This window comes from Labrus mixtus, chromosome 5 (genome assembly GCF_963584025.1).
Source record: "Labrus mixtus chromosome 5, fLabMix1.1, whole genome shotgun sequence".
Lineage (NCBI taxonomy): Eukaryota > Metazoa > Chordata > Actinopteri > Labriformes > Labridae > Labrus > Labrus mixtus.
This window is the reverse complement of record NC_083616.1, coordinates 16902480-16919355: the sequence shown is the minus strand read 5'-3', so window position 1 is coordinate 16919355 and position 16876 is coordinate 16902480. Positions and strand designations below refer to the sequence as shown.

The following is a 16876-nucleotide window of genomic DNA, read 5'->3' as shown; positions in this document are numbered from 1 at the left end:
TTAATCTTAGTTCAAGTCATCCAATCCTGAGTGTGATGATGGAAGTGGCTGTCGTGTGAAAATGCTGGATTGATTGAGCTGCCATGGTTACAGACATATGACTGCAAATGGCTGTTTGTTTCTTTAAGGCAACCCATTTTTTAACAAACTTAATGCCTCAGTGGCGGGTGTATAAGCAACCCTGTCAAACTTCTAGGTGCACTGTTATGACAAATACGTGTGTCCCCAGGGTGCGCATACTGCATTCAAAGTATATCATTTGTAAGAGAAGGTGCACTACATACTATAGAGAAAAGTAGAGCTAGTCACACATGGACAAACTTTATGATCAATGGCCTAACTTCCTGAGCTACAGCCAGCAGTGCCAATCCTACTGCTTGTCTTTTATTTTATCCACTACTTTTCTTCTTATGTAATGTACATAATGTATATGCCATGCCAGGAAAGTAAACAGAAATTGAGAGAGTAAATACACTGTAGTAGAGAGAGTCACGACATGGCTGGCAAGAGAGATTGAGGGGGAGGAAGAAAGAGAAGCAAGGTTTCATACCCCTCGAAAGTTGTCAAAAATCGCACACTAGTTTGTGAGAAACAACAAAGAAATCTAATAGGTATTAACACCAGTGAAACTCTAATTGGTCCAATTTGATTGTATCACAGAATAAAAGACTCTTTGAAATCTGTCATACTTCAATCTTCAATCGCCAAGGAGCCAGTCATGGTTGCATAGCAATTACCGGGAGTTTGTGCATGGTTTGTGTATTGGGTTTTCCTTTGTTTTCTTTTCTATAGATGAAAGTGTTAACATTTGCCAACATGAGAAATAAAAAATATGACTGCCAACTTCTAATCGACACTTGAAAGACACTTTTAACTTCACTTTTGTTTGTGTCTATCTGTGTGTCTCAGGATGGCAGGGACAACACACACGGTGAGTAATTATGTAGAGGGAAGCAGAGACACACAGCTTGTTATCGCTTCTGACTCGTGAGAATTAAAAATCCAAGGAGACAAGTTTGGTTTGGGATGAGTTAAAACAAAAGAGCAGGAGGGAAAAAATCTCCAAACACTTAAAAAAAATTCCTGCCTAATCTCAATAATGAGCTAAAGCCCTAAAACAAACAGTGAGGAGGTTAAGACTGGTTATTCAACAGTCTCAATGTAATACTAATGCCTCTTTATGACCTACAAAAACAGTTAGACATCGACGGTAGACACCTTTTTTTTATTATAGGTGTCCAAACATTTGACTTGTATTGTACATTAGGACTCATTTAAACAAAAAACATCATATTTTACTTAAACCTAACCAAGTTGCTTTCATACCTAAAAACTAACCAAAGTGTAACTCTTATATTTTGTTTCTGTCTGCCTTTGTGTTTCATTTGAGGAGTGTTTCCTTGGTCTCCCCAGACGTTTAGTTTCAGCTACATGGCAGCAGGTGTTTTAGTATAGTAGTATATAGTATTTCTTTATCTCAGTACTATAAGAAAAGCAGCTTACTTGTTTTTGGGCCATTACTATTTTTGGTACCTTTTTCCCCTCTCCCATTTAAGCCCTTGTGATTGTAGTAATTATCCCTTTAGGATTACTTTAAGACACCTCAGGACAGATATTGTGTCCAACTCCCCTCCAGCCTGACACCAATTTGCTTTTTGAAATGACTCATTCAGGGATTAGGTATATTGGACACATGCCGCAAAATGGGTTGTATAAATACTCAGGTCTCCATCTGCAAACTTTTTCTTCTTGTCTGTCAGTGTAGCCTTAAGACCCTGGGTCATATTAATGTCTATTATGAGATGTGCCGCCCTGTCTCCTCCTCTGCCATGTGTCAGTGGCCGTGTGATAAGGTGGATCAGGTGGTGATTGATCAACCCACGGCATCACAGCTTTTAAAAAGTCAGCTGCTGCAGCCTGCTCTCCTCCAGCCACCAAGCCAGCTTGACATCAGACCCTCTTGTATTGTCTAGGACAGATCTGTCGATTATAAGCAGGAACTTGGACAATTGTTTAGTTTGTGTGTAAATAGAAAATATAGTGTTGTTTGGTAAATATTTGAAAATGTAAGCACTGTAAATAATTCCGCACCACACAGCAGTAAATAGGAGTGAGAAGTCCTTTTAGTTCCTGTTTTTCGTTAGGAGGCTAGGAAAGATGATTGTCATTTTGTTTACTTTCTTTCCATGTTAGGAAAGATGCGTTTGGTAGTCACCTTGTGTTTTTTGTTTTGGGCCCTGCTCTGTTCTGAAGAAAATAAACTGCTGTGTTAAATCTGAAGTTGACCTGGACTGCTGGCTTTTTTGGGAGTGGGAAGAGAGGCGGTCAATCTTTATGATGAGGTTTTGTTCCCCTAGAAGCCTTCAGCTTTTTACTTTATCAAAGTGTCATGAGGATCTACCTCCCAGGTGATGTTCTGCAGAATACCACAGGTTTAAACATCAATATATATTAATGTTCCTAATATTAATACATGTATGTGCTGGTAGGTTAGCAATTACAGCAGATAAAGTCATCGTGTAAGAAATTATTTCACTGTACTGCAAGAGTTTCTTTTGAGGTTCAGCTGAAATTCAAGGTTTCATCCCTCTCACATAAAAATTATACATAGAAGTACACAAACTGATAACTCACTACAGAGTGTGCAGAGTATGAATAAGTGGGCCCCGTAACAGTTTTATATTAAAGGATCATCCTTATGCATGTGTTTACACACACACACACACACACACACACACACACACACACACACACACACACACACACAGACCTGACAGATGTAAGTAAAAGAGATCAGAACTGACCTTAAAAAGGTCACATATTTTCACACTGTCTTTCCCAATGGAAAAGCCTTCTATGTCCTCACACCCTCTCGCAGCGCACACACCCCATCTTACAGGACACACTCGGACACCTTTCACCTAAGGTCGTGTTAATAATTGTAATTGCCTCCATGTCCTTCACATACTAAGAGGACATGTTACTAGCCCCGGGGGGGGGGGGACTGCAGTGAACGTAATCTCAGGGTGAATGAGCAACCCCTTCCTCTGCTGCTGTCAAACTGTTTTTTAGATCATTTAACTTTTGGCAAATGTTTCAGTTCATCAGATTTGTGATGCATGTTGCTTTTAATTGTATAACTAATATTCAAATCAAATAGCCTGAACGGTAAAAGAAAAATACTTTTTTTCAACAAAAGTCTGAAATCCAGGATCATTTACCTAAGTTAATATTCCTTCAGTTTGTATTTTAAGGGTTTCAATAGGCCAACGCATTTGGTCACATTGTTTTTTTTTTTTAAGATTTATTTTTTGGCTTTTTGTGCCTTTAATGGAGAGACAGCACAGGGAATGACATGCGGGAAAGGAGCCAGAGGTGGAATTCGAACCTGGGCCGCCCGCTTGGAGAAGCAAAGCCTCCATACATGGGGCACCCGCACTAACCACTGCGCTACCAGCGCCCCGGTGACATTATTATTATTTTGTAGAATTTTGTTTGTACTTATTTGGTTCATGTTTGTTTGCCTTCTCGGGCTGCACAGGTTCAAATCTGACCCGCATGTCGTTACCTCTCTCTCCCTGCTTTCTGATTCTATCCACTGTACCATCTATCTCTAAAATAAAGGCAGAACAATCCTAAAATGAAAACATAAATAAAAAACTGCAGTAAGGTCATTATAAAGTAGGAACATCATATAATTTTCTTTTTTGATCAGGCGGTTTCCCTGATGTGAATTTTGCATTTTGAAACTAAGTACTAAAAAAGCTATTTGAGTTCATTGTGATTTTATGAGTTAATGAGAAGTTCTACAATTTTCAAAAGAAAATTCTGTAGAGAAGTAATTAAATCTAAAAAAAACAGATATCAATTTGATTAAAAAAAAAATATTAATATGGTTTTCACTTGCTTTATATTCTTCCTATGAGGTCAAATCTTATATTTCCCATGTGGGGCTGTGAGCTGAAAAGTTCTGTCCAGATTGAGTGATAAATATTTAGACATTATTAAAGTGGTCCAGTTTAGTGTCAACTTTCCCCTTAGGTCCTTTTCAGAGACCTTCCTGAGAAGGTCAGCATTAAATGACAATTATAATTAGCCAACATATGATCCACAAAAAAGGCCTTCCTTTGGCAAAAACACATCTGATGGCATGTGATTTTGACTGCAGACGAAAGCTAAATAGACATTATACAAACGGAATATAGAAAAATCTTCAGTCATTATTGGCACTAACTACATCTGAACTTCTACTTAGGTGTGGTCACATTCAGGGCAAGTTACCAATGTGCAAAATGAGCACAAACAGAAAAAGACAATTAGGCAGTCCTTATCAAAGTGTCACTTAAAGAATGCAAAAAGGTAAGAAGAAAAAAAGCACAGCTGAACAATTTCACACTATAACCAGGTTATACATAAACTGCTCTGCTATGAAATGTGCATTACATAAATACTGAACTTTAAAAGAACAAGCATTTCTCATGACCATAAAGCATTTAAAAACACTAGACAAGCTTTCGGTTGCTGCACAGTTTCTCTTAGATGCTCTTAAGCATAAGCTGAAGAAACCTGTAGCTTTGAAAGTTCAAACCACTCTGAAAACTCAAAATGTATAGCAGCATCATTGGTACTGCTGAAAGCTGATTATGTGAAAACCAGGCAGCTCTCAGGTGAAGGTGACTGGCAGATTAAGAGGAATGGCCCAGAAAGAAACACAGTCAACAGGTTCTATCTGAGCAATGTTTATTTTAAACAGCCAAAAATAAAACCCATCCAGTAAACTCCATATATTTACTAATGCATCAGAAGTAGCCCCATAAGTAATTGGTAAGGGGAAAACACACTTCAGCCTGGCTCACACTGTGCGATTTATCCCCGATTGTATAAAAGTCGGGGTGGCATGTCAGCTCACACTGTACGACTGAATCGTTTACGACGCCCGAACAGACCTTGCGATTGACGTGCTCACACTGTACGACCCGATTGTCGGGCACGGCACAGTGAAATCGGGACGGAGCGTTGACAATTGTTGTTAAGTTTCATTTGAAAAATACAAAGGACGACGGTTGGTGAAAGAGAAGGAAGTGGAAGTTGTTGTAGGATATAGAAAAGTTGATACAATTGTAGATATATGGATACACGTTTCCTTGTCTCTCGTGATTATATTGTAATCACACACAACTTCTTCCGGACCCTTTCATGACGTAAACGTCAAGATTTTAAATTCTAAATGTTAAACATGTTTGAAATAAATCGGGGCGGCCCCGATTAGGATTGGCTCTTTGTACCACTCACACTACAAGATAATCTGAGCAGATAATCGGGTCCGAGCAGCCTTGAGTCGGGAGCGACCCTGCGATTGTCAGGAAGGAAGAATCGGAGCTCAAATCGGCCTGACTATCCTACAGTGTGAGCCAGGCTTTAAAGTCTGCAGGCATACAACCATGCCCACATCCCTGGACAAGATTTCAGGCAGTGTCACTAAATCTGCCATCTGATTACTGAAATTCAGAGATGAGTTATGAAGCACAGGAGAGGAGGAGGTAGACTAAGGGAGGGGTAGAGGAGAGACAAGACAGAGACAAAGGACAAAGGACAAAGAAGAAAGGGATAAAGTAAAGTCTCCAAAATAGAATTCACCTTATTACCATGGCAACAGGTACACGAAAAGTGGCTTGGATCAACATTTGGGCCAAAAAAGTACTGAATAAACAGAAGATGGAGAAGGAATAATGGAGGGAAATAATGTGAGTGATTATTTTAAGGTCAGTCTGAAAGGAAGCAGCACTTAAGAGTTGAGAGAGAGAGAGAAAGTAAAAAAGCTCAAACAAATACAAAATGAACAAGCAGACAGAGCAGAAGTTTCGCCAGAAAAATATTAGCCTCCCTGCTGCTTGTGTGTTGTTTTGTCTCAAACTGAAACGGAGGAATAAACGAGGAGTAAAAAGATGATTAAGACTAAAAAATCAATCAAGAAATTAAAAAATAATTTGTAGACCACAATCCTTGGCACTGTTTTTCCAGCAATTAAATTTGTGTGGTGGATTATGAATAAATTACTTGCAAATCATGTCAACTAATGAAGGACTATTGAGTCCTTCAATGCAACCACATAGGCTGATAGATTGGGAAACTGTTGTAGTGTCTTAGTTTTGGCAACAAAAGTACTTAATTGGTATAAGTAGAAAGATCAAGTTCGGTTATAAAATAAGTAGAACGTTTTATTAGCTGAATATTTTAAATATTTATTTTTTGGATTTGTATGCCTTTATTGGAGAGGACAGTGGACATAGTCAGAAATCAGAGAGAGAGAGACAGAGAGATAGAGAGAGAGAGAGAGAGAGGGAGAGAGAGTGGAATGACATGCCGCAAAGGAGCTACAGGTCAGATTTTAACCCGAGCTGCTCGCTTAGAGGACAGTAGCTTCTGTACGTGGGGTGCAAGACTAACCACTACGCCATCGGCACCCCAATTAGCTGATGAAATGCTATGAAAATGAGTCTGCTGATGTGTGAAAAAGAAGCTACCTCTGCTACATATATCAAATATGTTCAGTGCTGCATGGACAAACCAAACGTTTATGCTCGTTCCTGAATTGTATTGCTGCTTTTTAATGCATACATGATTTGGAATGCTATTTTTTTTGGCCAAAACCCCTTTTATATCCTGTGTGCGACACGCTTCATCATCTTGCTGTAGAAGATGTTATAAAAATAAACTTGCCTTGCCCTCTCTGTAAGTGAATAATATCATAACAGATGTTCAAGAGCTCAAAGGGTCTTTCTATCTATTAAAATGTAGTCAGTTTTTGTTTGATATGAGAAGTCAAACATTATATAACAGCAGCCTAATCATTTATTACTTTGGGCTAATTAGAGCATATGAAATGTAATACACTCATTACAATTTCATCCACTTTCTGACATTAATTTAAGCTGAGTCATGCATTAATTAGTGTCAAGTCATTAGAGAGTAACAGAAGTTCTATATGGTCAAACAGGGAAATGAGAACAGCTTAATGAAATTAATGGATTAAACAGAAACCCACTTGTAAAAATGTCTCAGTCAAAATAAATCATAAAAATACATTAACCAGCAGAGCTTAAAAAATTGGGTTACCAGTTTGGCAATAAACAGGGTTATCTTCATCCCCTGACCCATTAAAGCAACAACTCCCAGCCAGTAGTCTGAGTAAAACCAGCACAAGAACTGTAGTCGACACTTTGCAAAGATCCAAGGAGTCATAAAACTTGACCTCGAGCTGACATTGTCCCTCTTCTGTGGCTCCCACGGGGCCTGGGGGCCTGATTTAAGACACTGCAAAGTTGGGAGTAGCTCCAAAAGTTCCCTCAGAGGTATGACACTATAGCTTTTAATGAGGAGGATTATAAGCAGCAAAGGAACAGCAACTACCGGCTCTGTAGCAGACAACCCTCATAGATGACTGTGTATAATTTATCCTTTATTGATCCCGCGAGGGGAAATTCAGTTTTACACTCTGTCTAATGAACATGCTACACAAACATAGGCTGAAATACACACACACATGCACAAACAGGATCCTATGAACATGCATTAATGGAGAGGGCTCAGAGTAAAGAGGTGTATAAAGAGGCTCTCTACCAGATTTTAAGAATAATGTACAAAATCTGTAACCTTTCTTGGTGCAATGATCTTTATTTCCTTGTTTTGGACAGCTCTGTGTTTATTTTTGTTGGTCACTCACCCCGAAGTTGGAGGCTGCAAATCTGGCCGGTGCAGACACGTTGGTGGAGGCGGTGGGGTGGGCGTAGAAGGCATTGATGTTGGCCAGCAGGGTGCTCATCACTGCAGGCACCCCTGACAGCATGTACTTAGAGGACAGGCAGGAGAAATGTCTGAGGAGGCGAGGAGAGGGGGGAGAGAGAGAGAGAGAGAGAGAGAGAGAGAGAGAGAGAGAGAGAGAGAGAGGGGAGGAAGTGATAGAGTAGTGTGACATTTTCAGGTTTGGAAGGTGAGAAATTACAGGTTCAAAAGAAGTAGGAGCATTTAAAAAGCCAGGATGGACATGAAGAGGGAGGGAAAGAAGGTTAAAGAAAAGATGAGACGGGTGGAGACAGAGGATGGAGCGATTGAGCAGAAGACATAATGAGGCCAGGGAGAAAGTGGGAAAAAGTAAATGACAGAGATAGCAGAGATTGAAGGTTTGGATTGACGGAGGTTTTGGAGAAAGAGTTGGAAAAATGGAGGAAACAATTTAAGTGGAGTTAAAGTAAAAGCAGTCATGCCCTGGTGCAGAATTGTTCCAATTTTTCTCCAACTGCCATTGGACATTAAAACATCATCACAGCTTCAAAATGGAACAGCTCTTTTTCATGTTGAAATCAGAAGAGAGCCAGGAAGCTTTGGGTTTATGTGCTAGCTTTGGTTGTTTCTTTCATTCCCACCAAAATAACATGTTTGAAGGCATAAAAAATACTACAATTTTTTTTTAAATAATTTGCATCTGATATGTGTTATACACCAAAAAATGTCAAGTTCTTAATTACATTTTCTTTAAGGTATGCCCTATAATTACTCATGGAAAATTATGTGATCCATGAATGTGCAATCACATGTCAACATTAGCTGCTTGAAACAAATATGTCTAATACTTAAGGTCCATGTCCTATGTTTGTGCACTGGTGATTTACACCTCACACTTGTGTAAAACCAAGGCACGTGTACTGTAGACAATTTAGGGGAGGCTTGAGCTTATTCCAGCTGACCGTCAGACAGGCTGCAAGTCAATCTGTCTCCATGCTGCCACTTTGAGACAAATTTTTTTTTAGAAGAGACTAATTAACATAACTTATGGTCTTAGCTCTGTGGGTGGAAGCTACAGTGTCCTGACAAAACTCAAGCAAACTCCACCGCCCCTTAGGCAATCACCAACTTTAAGGAAGAACACGATTTAATTGATGTACTGTCCCTTATTATTCATGACATTTGTTCTTGTCTGCAGGCAAAATAATGGCTAGCTTTTGCTGTTATCAGCAGAGTGCACACATAATAATGTGTGATGCAGTCAAAACTGTTTAAAACCATAGAACATGATATATTTTACTCTAGAGAATTTTCTGGCTAAACCATGTGCTGTATAAAACATATTGCATTGTGAATTCATGCACACGATCATACATTTGAGGGTTCAAACTTGTGAACCAATGAACAAACTTTTGCATTTTTTGGGAGCACATTTTACTTCATCGGGAGCAAGGGATTCTTAACACCTGATGTAAAAAAAAGGCTCAATACAATGTCCAATCTTTTCCAACAGATTGTTCTTGAGAAGGATGCAAAACATCACTGAAGTCTAGTCAAATCAGTACTTTCATATGGTTGTGTTATTGATTGGCTGGTGTCCTTTATTTCCACTGGGACAAAATCTGCTTCCAGATTTCATTTCCTCAACACTTCCCACTTTTATCGTGTTATGTGCTCGAGGTCCTTCATGAAACAGAACAAACACTAGATCTTCTCTCTCCCTTTAAGATCATATTACAATATTATTAATGTAATTTAACATTTGTGTGCTAATGTACGTGTTCATTAAGCCCCGCCACCTGCCAGCAATGATTAGATCAAACAGCCAGGAAATCTCAGAGGTGACAGGTCATCTTTTCTAATTAGACAAGAAAATCTCATTTGAATGCTGTTTTTAGTTCATGACAACCCCGCCCACCTCTTATCAGAACACACAGACACACACACAGGCCTACAAACACCCTACCCAGCACTCATCTCAAGCATTTCCTGATTTGATTTTACACTCCCACACAACGGGCTGACATCATGGCATGTGCCTACGGTTTCAAACAGCTAACATTTACACACAAACACACTATGCTTACGTCATGGCCTGGTATATGGATTCGATGCCGTAGCGCATGGCAAACTCATCCACGATATCCTGCTGCACCTCGTCAAAATAAACCTTCCAGGCATCGTCTCCCTGAGCTACTGGGATTTTCACCACGCCGCCGCCCTCCACATCCGTCGAGTAGTGGAACATGTTCTGCAGAGAAAATGATGAGTAGGCAAGAAAACATCAGCCCTCTTTATTGAAGAAGACATCACAGAAATGACTGATAGATGTTGGGGCTTCAAAATCAGCTTACATGGTACAACTTTGAAATTCATGACTTGTCACTGTGAGGTGTCAACATTACATTTTCCTTGCAAATAGAGAAATTGTTCACTTCTAACTTGTTCTTTTCTTTATAATTTCAGAATAAATATGCTCATTTTAGCTGCATATAACATGAGAAGCTAAGAAACAACTTAAAAGGATTTTAAACAAAATTGAGATCAGATATGTCAGATTATATCACATTGCTGCTAATCCTTTAAAAATGCTAAAAAGTGTTCAGATTTATTATTTCAGATTAAAAAGTTTATTTTATTTTATTTTCCTTAAATACATTTGGTGCAAGATGTATTAAAAAGTAATTTCAAAAAGTTATGCAAGTTATTCTCAGTTCTTAATTTTGTCCTAATTTCTCTAAATGTGACCTTACATTATGGTGGATTGAAACTTTGGTGGACTACAGTAAAGTATCTGTGTGTGTGTGTTTGGGGATGGATGTATGGGTTGATGTGTGTAGGTGTGTGTGTGTGTGTGTGTGTGTTTGTGTGTGCGCATATTACCTCATGAAGGCATGTGTACTGTACATGGTAGGGTGCCACTTTCTCCTCTCCCTCGATCTCCACGCTGATCTGAAGACGAATCGCACCAGACACAGCCGACTTGTCTGTTCTCTTTTCTGCAGGCAAACACCCACACACCCACAGACACATTTGCAATTTATACATCTTCCAGAGTTAAAGGTAAGGTGAACTTTGGATTTAACACTACAACTTAAATGGTGAGGGATCCAACTGCTCTGCTAACTGAGCAACACCCACACTCCAAACCACACACACATAAATACCAACCATACATTTCCAGCAAACACAGAAGTACACAATAACAAACACAAACACACACCACATTTTCCATGGCTATGATTACGTACCCAGGTTGTACCAGACATCCATCTCTCCACTCAGAGTTCGGACCTCGATAATGCTCTGACCCAGGAAGTCGTCAGATTCTCTCTTCAGTCTTTGCTTCACTCGAGACTTGATGTCGTCGTCTTCGTCCCAAACACGCAACTTTACACGATCAGACGAGTTGTGGCACTCGCTGTGAAAAAAGGATCAATTGGGTTCATTGTAGAGCTTTGAATGTGTGTTGTGTACTTACGTACTTAAAAATACTTCAATAATTATCATTCTGAGGTAGCTAGCTACTGAGGATTGCTTGTTGATTTGAAAGACAAATCTTTAATGTGTTTCCTAAAACATTGCAAAGATTTTAAGGCCGTTAAGACTTTAAAGTACTGTATTAAAAAAATAAAATAAAAAATCATCTGTAGGTTAAACATATATATATATATATATATAGATATATTTATTATCTGACCTCTCGTGCAATTTCCCTGACCTCTGGGAGCTCTAGATGAGCTTTACAATCAGGAAGATCATAAAATATGAACTTACAAGCTGAACTTTTCCTCCCAGACAGGGTTCAGGTTGCCGTAGATGGTCTTTGTCCTCTTCTTGGTTTTCCCTACTTGGATAGTGACATATGGGTCACTGGATCCTGTCCTGTCCTTGGCCTGGAGACCCTGTGCACTGACGACTGATAACACACACACACACACACACACACACACGCGCGCAAACAAACACACACAAACAGTGAGAATGACTATGAAAATTGCATAAGAACAACAAACACCTACTCGTTACCACAATCTTCTGTCTCATTCACACATGCACACACACACACACACACACACACACACACACACACACACACACACACACACACACACACTCACACACTGTATAACACAGAAATCCCCCACACTGTTATGCAAAGACTCGTAACACAGCAATCATGACTCACAGGCAGATGTGCCGCAACAACATTTCTCTCTTGCTCACCTGATATTCTGCTATTCTTTGCAACAAGTTTTCAAAGTGGTTTAATGGAGCTTTTTTTAGAAGCTGACATGCATTTGTTGAACCTTAAATTATTTTTGTTATCCTCTGTTTTCTGCTTATTGTTTCATTTACACTGTCTCTGTAACACACAATAACAGACAGTTTCTGTGACACAGATACACTTTATTGTTCGAAGGTTTGTGGTGATTGATGCCATACAGTGAACCATGTTTCCACTATAGGCTATAATTAAAACTTTCAATGGTTTACCAAAGCTAACTGCAGCTACGCTAACATTGTGTCTAATCAGCAAGGGAGCTCAGAAATGTCCAACAAATTGAAAAGGTGGGTCGACTGTGGGTCAGTGGTAGATTTGGTCATCTCTCAACTGGAGGGTTGGCGGTAACACCAGCACCAGCCACTATGTCAGCTCTTTAAGTTATTGCACCGAGAAACTCAACATCAATCAAATTCATATCAGCCTCTTTAATATCTTTGCTGGAGTTTCATTCGGGGTCAGTGACTGATGTATTTTATCTTTACTGAACGGAGTTTTGAATTAATTGGTTCAAACGCTCCCTAATGAATTCAATGGCTTCTTCAAAGAGCTCTCTGCAGAGCTTCTACTGTCAGTCACCATCAACTTCAGTCTCAACTCAGCTTAAATACAGAACTGAGATAGTGATATGAGTGTGTCTGAATGTATTTCAAAAGAGAGACATGATGGATTCATGCTAAAATTAAAAGAAGGCTGATTAAAAGTAAAAATGTTAAAACTTTAAACAACGTGAATGATTTAAAGAGACTATTATCCTGTATGACCTCTCTGCATTGTGTTTATGAGAAAAAAAAATGGATACCTAATCCAGATTAAGATTTTTGAACCACTGGGAACAGGGTTTATTCTTCATTTTATCTCTTCAGAAATAACCAAATCTTGGTTCAAAGTTAACATTTTTAGCTTTGAACTACAATTTGGTCACTTTATCACAGAGCTGTTCCTTAATTAAACAACCTGGTTGCAGATTGATACTCTCTTGTCAGTTTTGCACTGAACAGGATGGAGAGCTAACATTTTACTTTTAAGATCCACCCCCTTCCCCTTCAGATATAAAAGTAAGTACTAATTACTTTGTACTAAATAAGTCACTTTTTAAAGATTTATTTTTTGGGCTTTTGTGCCTTTAATGTAGAGACAGGACAGTGGATAGAGTCGGAAACCAGGGAGAGAGAGTGGGGAAAGACATGCGGGAAGGAGGCCACGGGCGGGATGCGGGCGCCCTAACCATTGCGCCACCAGCGCGCCCCAATAAGTCACTTTTTACTGTTACTTCAGGAGATAAATGATCAATCATTTTAATCAAAGTTAATCTTCTTTTACCTGAGAACAATATTTTTGCAAAGTTTCGACCTCCACATTTGAAGAGAAACTTTGAAAACCAAACCTTAATTGTGTTATCTATTATCTATGTTATCTTTAATCTATGACGGCAATTCAGAAATTATACCGCTACTTTTTTTTTATACCATTGAATTTCACTTAATCTGCAGAATGTGTTACCATACAAAGAGACCTTGATCAGCGGAACAGTGAGGAACGCCACTCTGCACCTGATCATGACTGAATTTGAAACAAAGCGTTTCTCCTCTTCACTGGAGCTCATGACTCCTGATCAGGTCGACAAGGTGTGATGGCTGCCATGGCAACACCACTGTCACTATATGGTATGATGTGACTGGTTGCTTTGGTTACAGTGGCAGTCCGGATGATGTTTGGCATAAAGGTAAAAAGGTATGGGGATATATGTCTGTTTAAATTAGTCAATCTTGCATATAAACAGTTCATGTTTCTGTACACTTCAGGACAAACTGTCAGATAATAAAAGAGGAAGATCCATGAATTTGGCATAGTCTCAGTTTTTAGGTATTTATTCGGGGAAACCTGACATTCTCTCCTTCAGCAACACTGCTTCATGTTCACACTGCTGCAGCTTTTCACAGATATCAACTATGCTGTGTTTTCAGGTGTCTTGATGGATTTACTTTCCAGCTTTTTCTGATCCTTCTTAGGATTCCAATGTGCAAAAACAGACTTTCTAACCGCTGTAATACAAATTCTTTATGCTCTTGAAAATGTAGTCCGCTATTGATTTCATGTGATTTAATATTTGTTTTCTTTTTGAGACTGCTCCCGAGAAGTTACCAGGAAACCTTAACTCATGAGTTCAGATTTTTGCAAGAACAACTTTTCTTATCCCATTAAGTTTCTAAAAATTAAATGATTCATTAATTGATACATTTTAATTTTTTATAGTGCTAATAAATACAAACTATTATGTCAAGACACCTATTCTAACTTACTCCTAAACTTGTGAAAAACGTGAAAGGTTATATTCTCCTTGGAGTGTTTAGGAAACTGTTCACAGGTTTTCAATTTAAATGTTAAAAATTCACTGGACGTACTGTTGATGGTGATCTTGGCAGACCATTTGGAGGTGCCATCCAGGACACTCTGCTTGATGCCCTTCATGTACTGGATGTGGATCATCTTGGTGATGTTGAACAGCTTCCGGATCTCCTCAAAGATCTCTGGCTTGTTCCTCTCGCGGATCTTCATCCTGTCCTTCATCGCTGTGATGATGTGCTGTGTGCGGTCCTCCGCCCCGGTCTTGGAACTCTTCTCTGCTGCTCCTAAAATTGAAAAGGTGGAGGGACACAAAAATAAAGAGTAAATGATGCTTTCCAGAGAGTAAGAGAAAAACTAAAACTGGAAACAGTCTTTGTTAAGAAAAAAGGATTTCATTTATGTATAAAAAATTATTTAGGAAAATGCTACAACAACACAAAAACTAACTAAACATTTGACAAAAATGTGAAAAAAAGAAAGAAGCACACTTGGTTAAACTTTTTAAGATGTTTGATAATTTTACTTACTCTGCAGGCAGTCAGCGTTCAGCAGCTCTTGGCATTTCTCATGCACTTTGACCCCACACTCTGCACATCTCATACCCTGCCGAGCGATGCCCCACAGCAGACCCTCACACTCGTAGCAGTAGGTGGGCGTGGTGGCTGTCCACACCTCAAAATTGTGCGGTGTGGTGCAGGAGATGGGGTAGACCAGGGCCTGTAGGGTCTTCTTGTAGACATGGGTTTTCTGTTGAAGACAATGGAGAAAGAAGGATGGATGGAAGACAAGAAAAAACAAGTTGTAGTTGTTGTAACAAAAAAGCAAAATGAAAAGAAATTGCATGAGAGATTTTCAAAGAAGAGAGAAGCGTGGGATACAGAAAAAGGCAAGAAAAAAAGGACGAAAAAGTGGATGACACCCTTACAACCAAGTACAGAGGTACTTGTGGTACCTCTACAAAGATTTGTGGTACATAAAACAGAAGAGAAAAAGGAAAAAAGAAAGACAAAAAAAACCAAACAAGGAAGGAATTAATATAAAAGCTACAACAACATTCTTCCAAGTGTGATATTTAGAAAATAAAAATCATAAGCATTAGTCTGAGACAAAAATTTTGAAATTGGTTATTTTAAGGTAGCTACAGCTAATCTATTATTTAAAAAAACAGGGTTGAAGACAGAGCTAATTTGTGTTTTTTAAAATGCTCTGCTTGTCTATTGATAACCTGGATTCTGCTGTTGTCCAGTGTAGGAGGAGTGTGGGAGGAGGTGAACACATCTCCACAGGATGAGAGAACACCTTGACTAGAAGCCCAGCACAGAATTTGGGTATGTGAGTCATCATTGTGATTATTACATTGTAGTGGTCATATAGTGGTGTGAATAGAAGGGAAGAATGAACATTATATAAGAAAAACAATCGTTTCTATATGGGTCTCTGTGTTATTTAACTTCCTTTTTGTGTACTTCTGCTTTAAAATGTACTCAATCATGTTGTTCTACCTTGTTCTACAACCTCTGATTTACTTCATTGCACTCCAATGTATGTATATAATTAAGAAAACGAATCAATGAGAAATCATTTGATTTGAATAGATATCCATTTTAGTTTCATTCTTACGGCAATTTTTACAATAAATAAAAGGTTTGGATGAACGGACGGCAACAGTCTTGTAAATTAGTATCATATTAAGATGTTTCAGTTGTCAACATAAGAATATCTGCTCAGGGTATACGTTGTGCCAGCACAAAATGTTACACATTTCTTTATGGTTCTTCCATCTTTCAGTATAGTCCTATGATGCAGCTGTAGGCCACACATCTTATTATTTTCCTGTATTCTGTAGGCGCCATCTGTGCACCTGGGCAGGTCACTAACTTACTGTACTGTACTTGTCACATATTATGCTGGCTCTGAATGTTTTACGTTGCATATAATGTTCCTCCTTAGTAATGGGTTACTAAATGGATTTATGAAAAGCCCATAAGTATACACTTGTGTATACACATAGAGATAAGGTTATTTCAATTTTAATAGCTATAAATATATTATTGAGATGTGTTTCAGATTTGTACATCTTTTAAACATAGGGAATCCTACAAAGCATTATAATTTGTATCAGAGGCTAGCTAAAACTTGGGTCTTATTTGAAGGTGAAACAATAAATCATGTATAACTCATTAAGTACACACATCTATTTCATGAAAGCTAACGTTAGTATTGGAGAAAATAAACCTAGCTAAAAGCACCATTAATTAGAACAAGGATGTGAGCTACAGTGAATACTATCATTAGAGAGGAATGTATGCTCTCCTGTTGTTAGCGAACACAATTAAAAGTTAAAAAGTTAGCTAAAATGCTAATGACGGCTATTGTCTACAAGGAAGAGGAATCCAATGTGTTGTTTTAACTTAAATAAGGCCTGATATTCATTCAGGTTTTCAATATCCATTGTCTTTT

The 16876-nt window shown here is 38.7% G+C and overlaps 1 protein-coding gene across 1 annotated transcript in view; it reads right to left on the bottom strand.

Annotated features, from left to right (window-relative positions):
- LOC132974780 (protein unc-13 homolog B-like) overlaps positions 1-16876 on the bottom strand; it is a 169687-nt gene that overhangs the window by 43244 nt on the left and 109567 nt on the right. The window contains exons 16-22 of the mRNA XM_061039055.1: positions 14944-15163; positions 14473-14700; positions 11560-11701; positions 11034-11203; positions 10666-10781; positions 9870-10033; positions 7724-7874 (exon numbers count right to left, since the gene is read on the bottom strand). Coding sequence (XP_060895038.1) covers positions 7724-7874; positions 9870-10033; positions 10666-10781; positions 11034-11203; positions 11560-11701; positions 14473-14700; positions 14944-15163 — 1191 coding nt within the window. The remainder of the gene's footprint in view (positions 1-7723; positions 7875-9869; positions 10034-10665; positions 10782-11033; positions 11204-11559; positions 11702-14472; positions 14701-14943; positions 15164-16876) is intronic.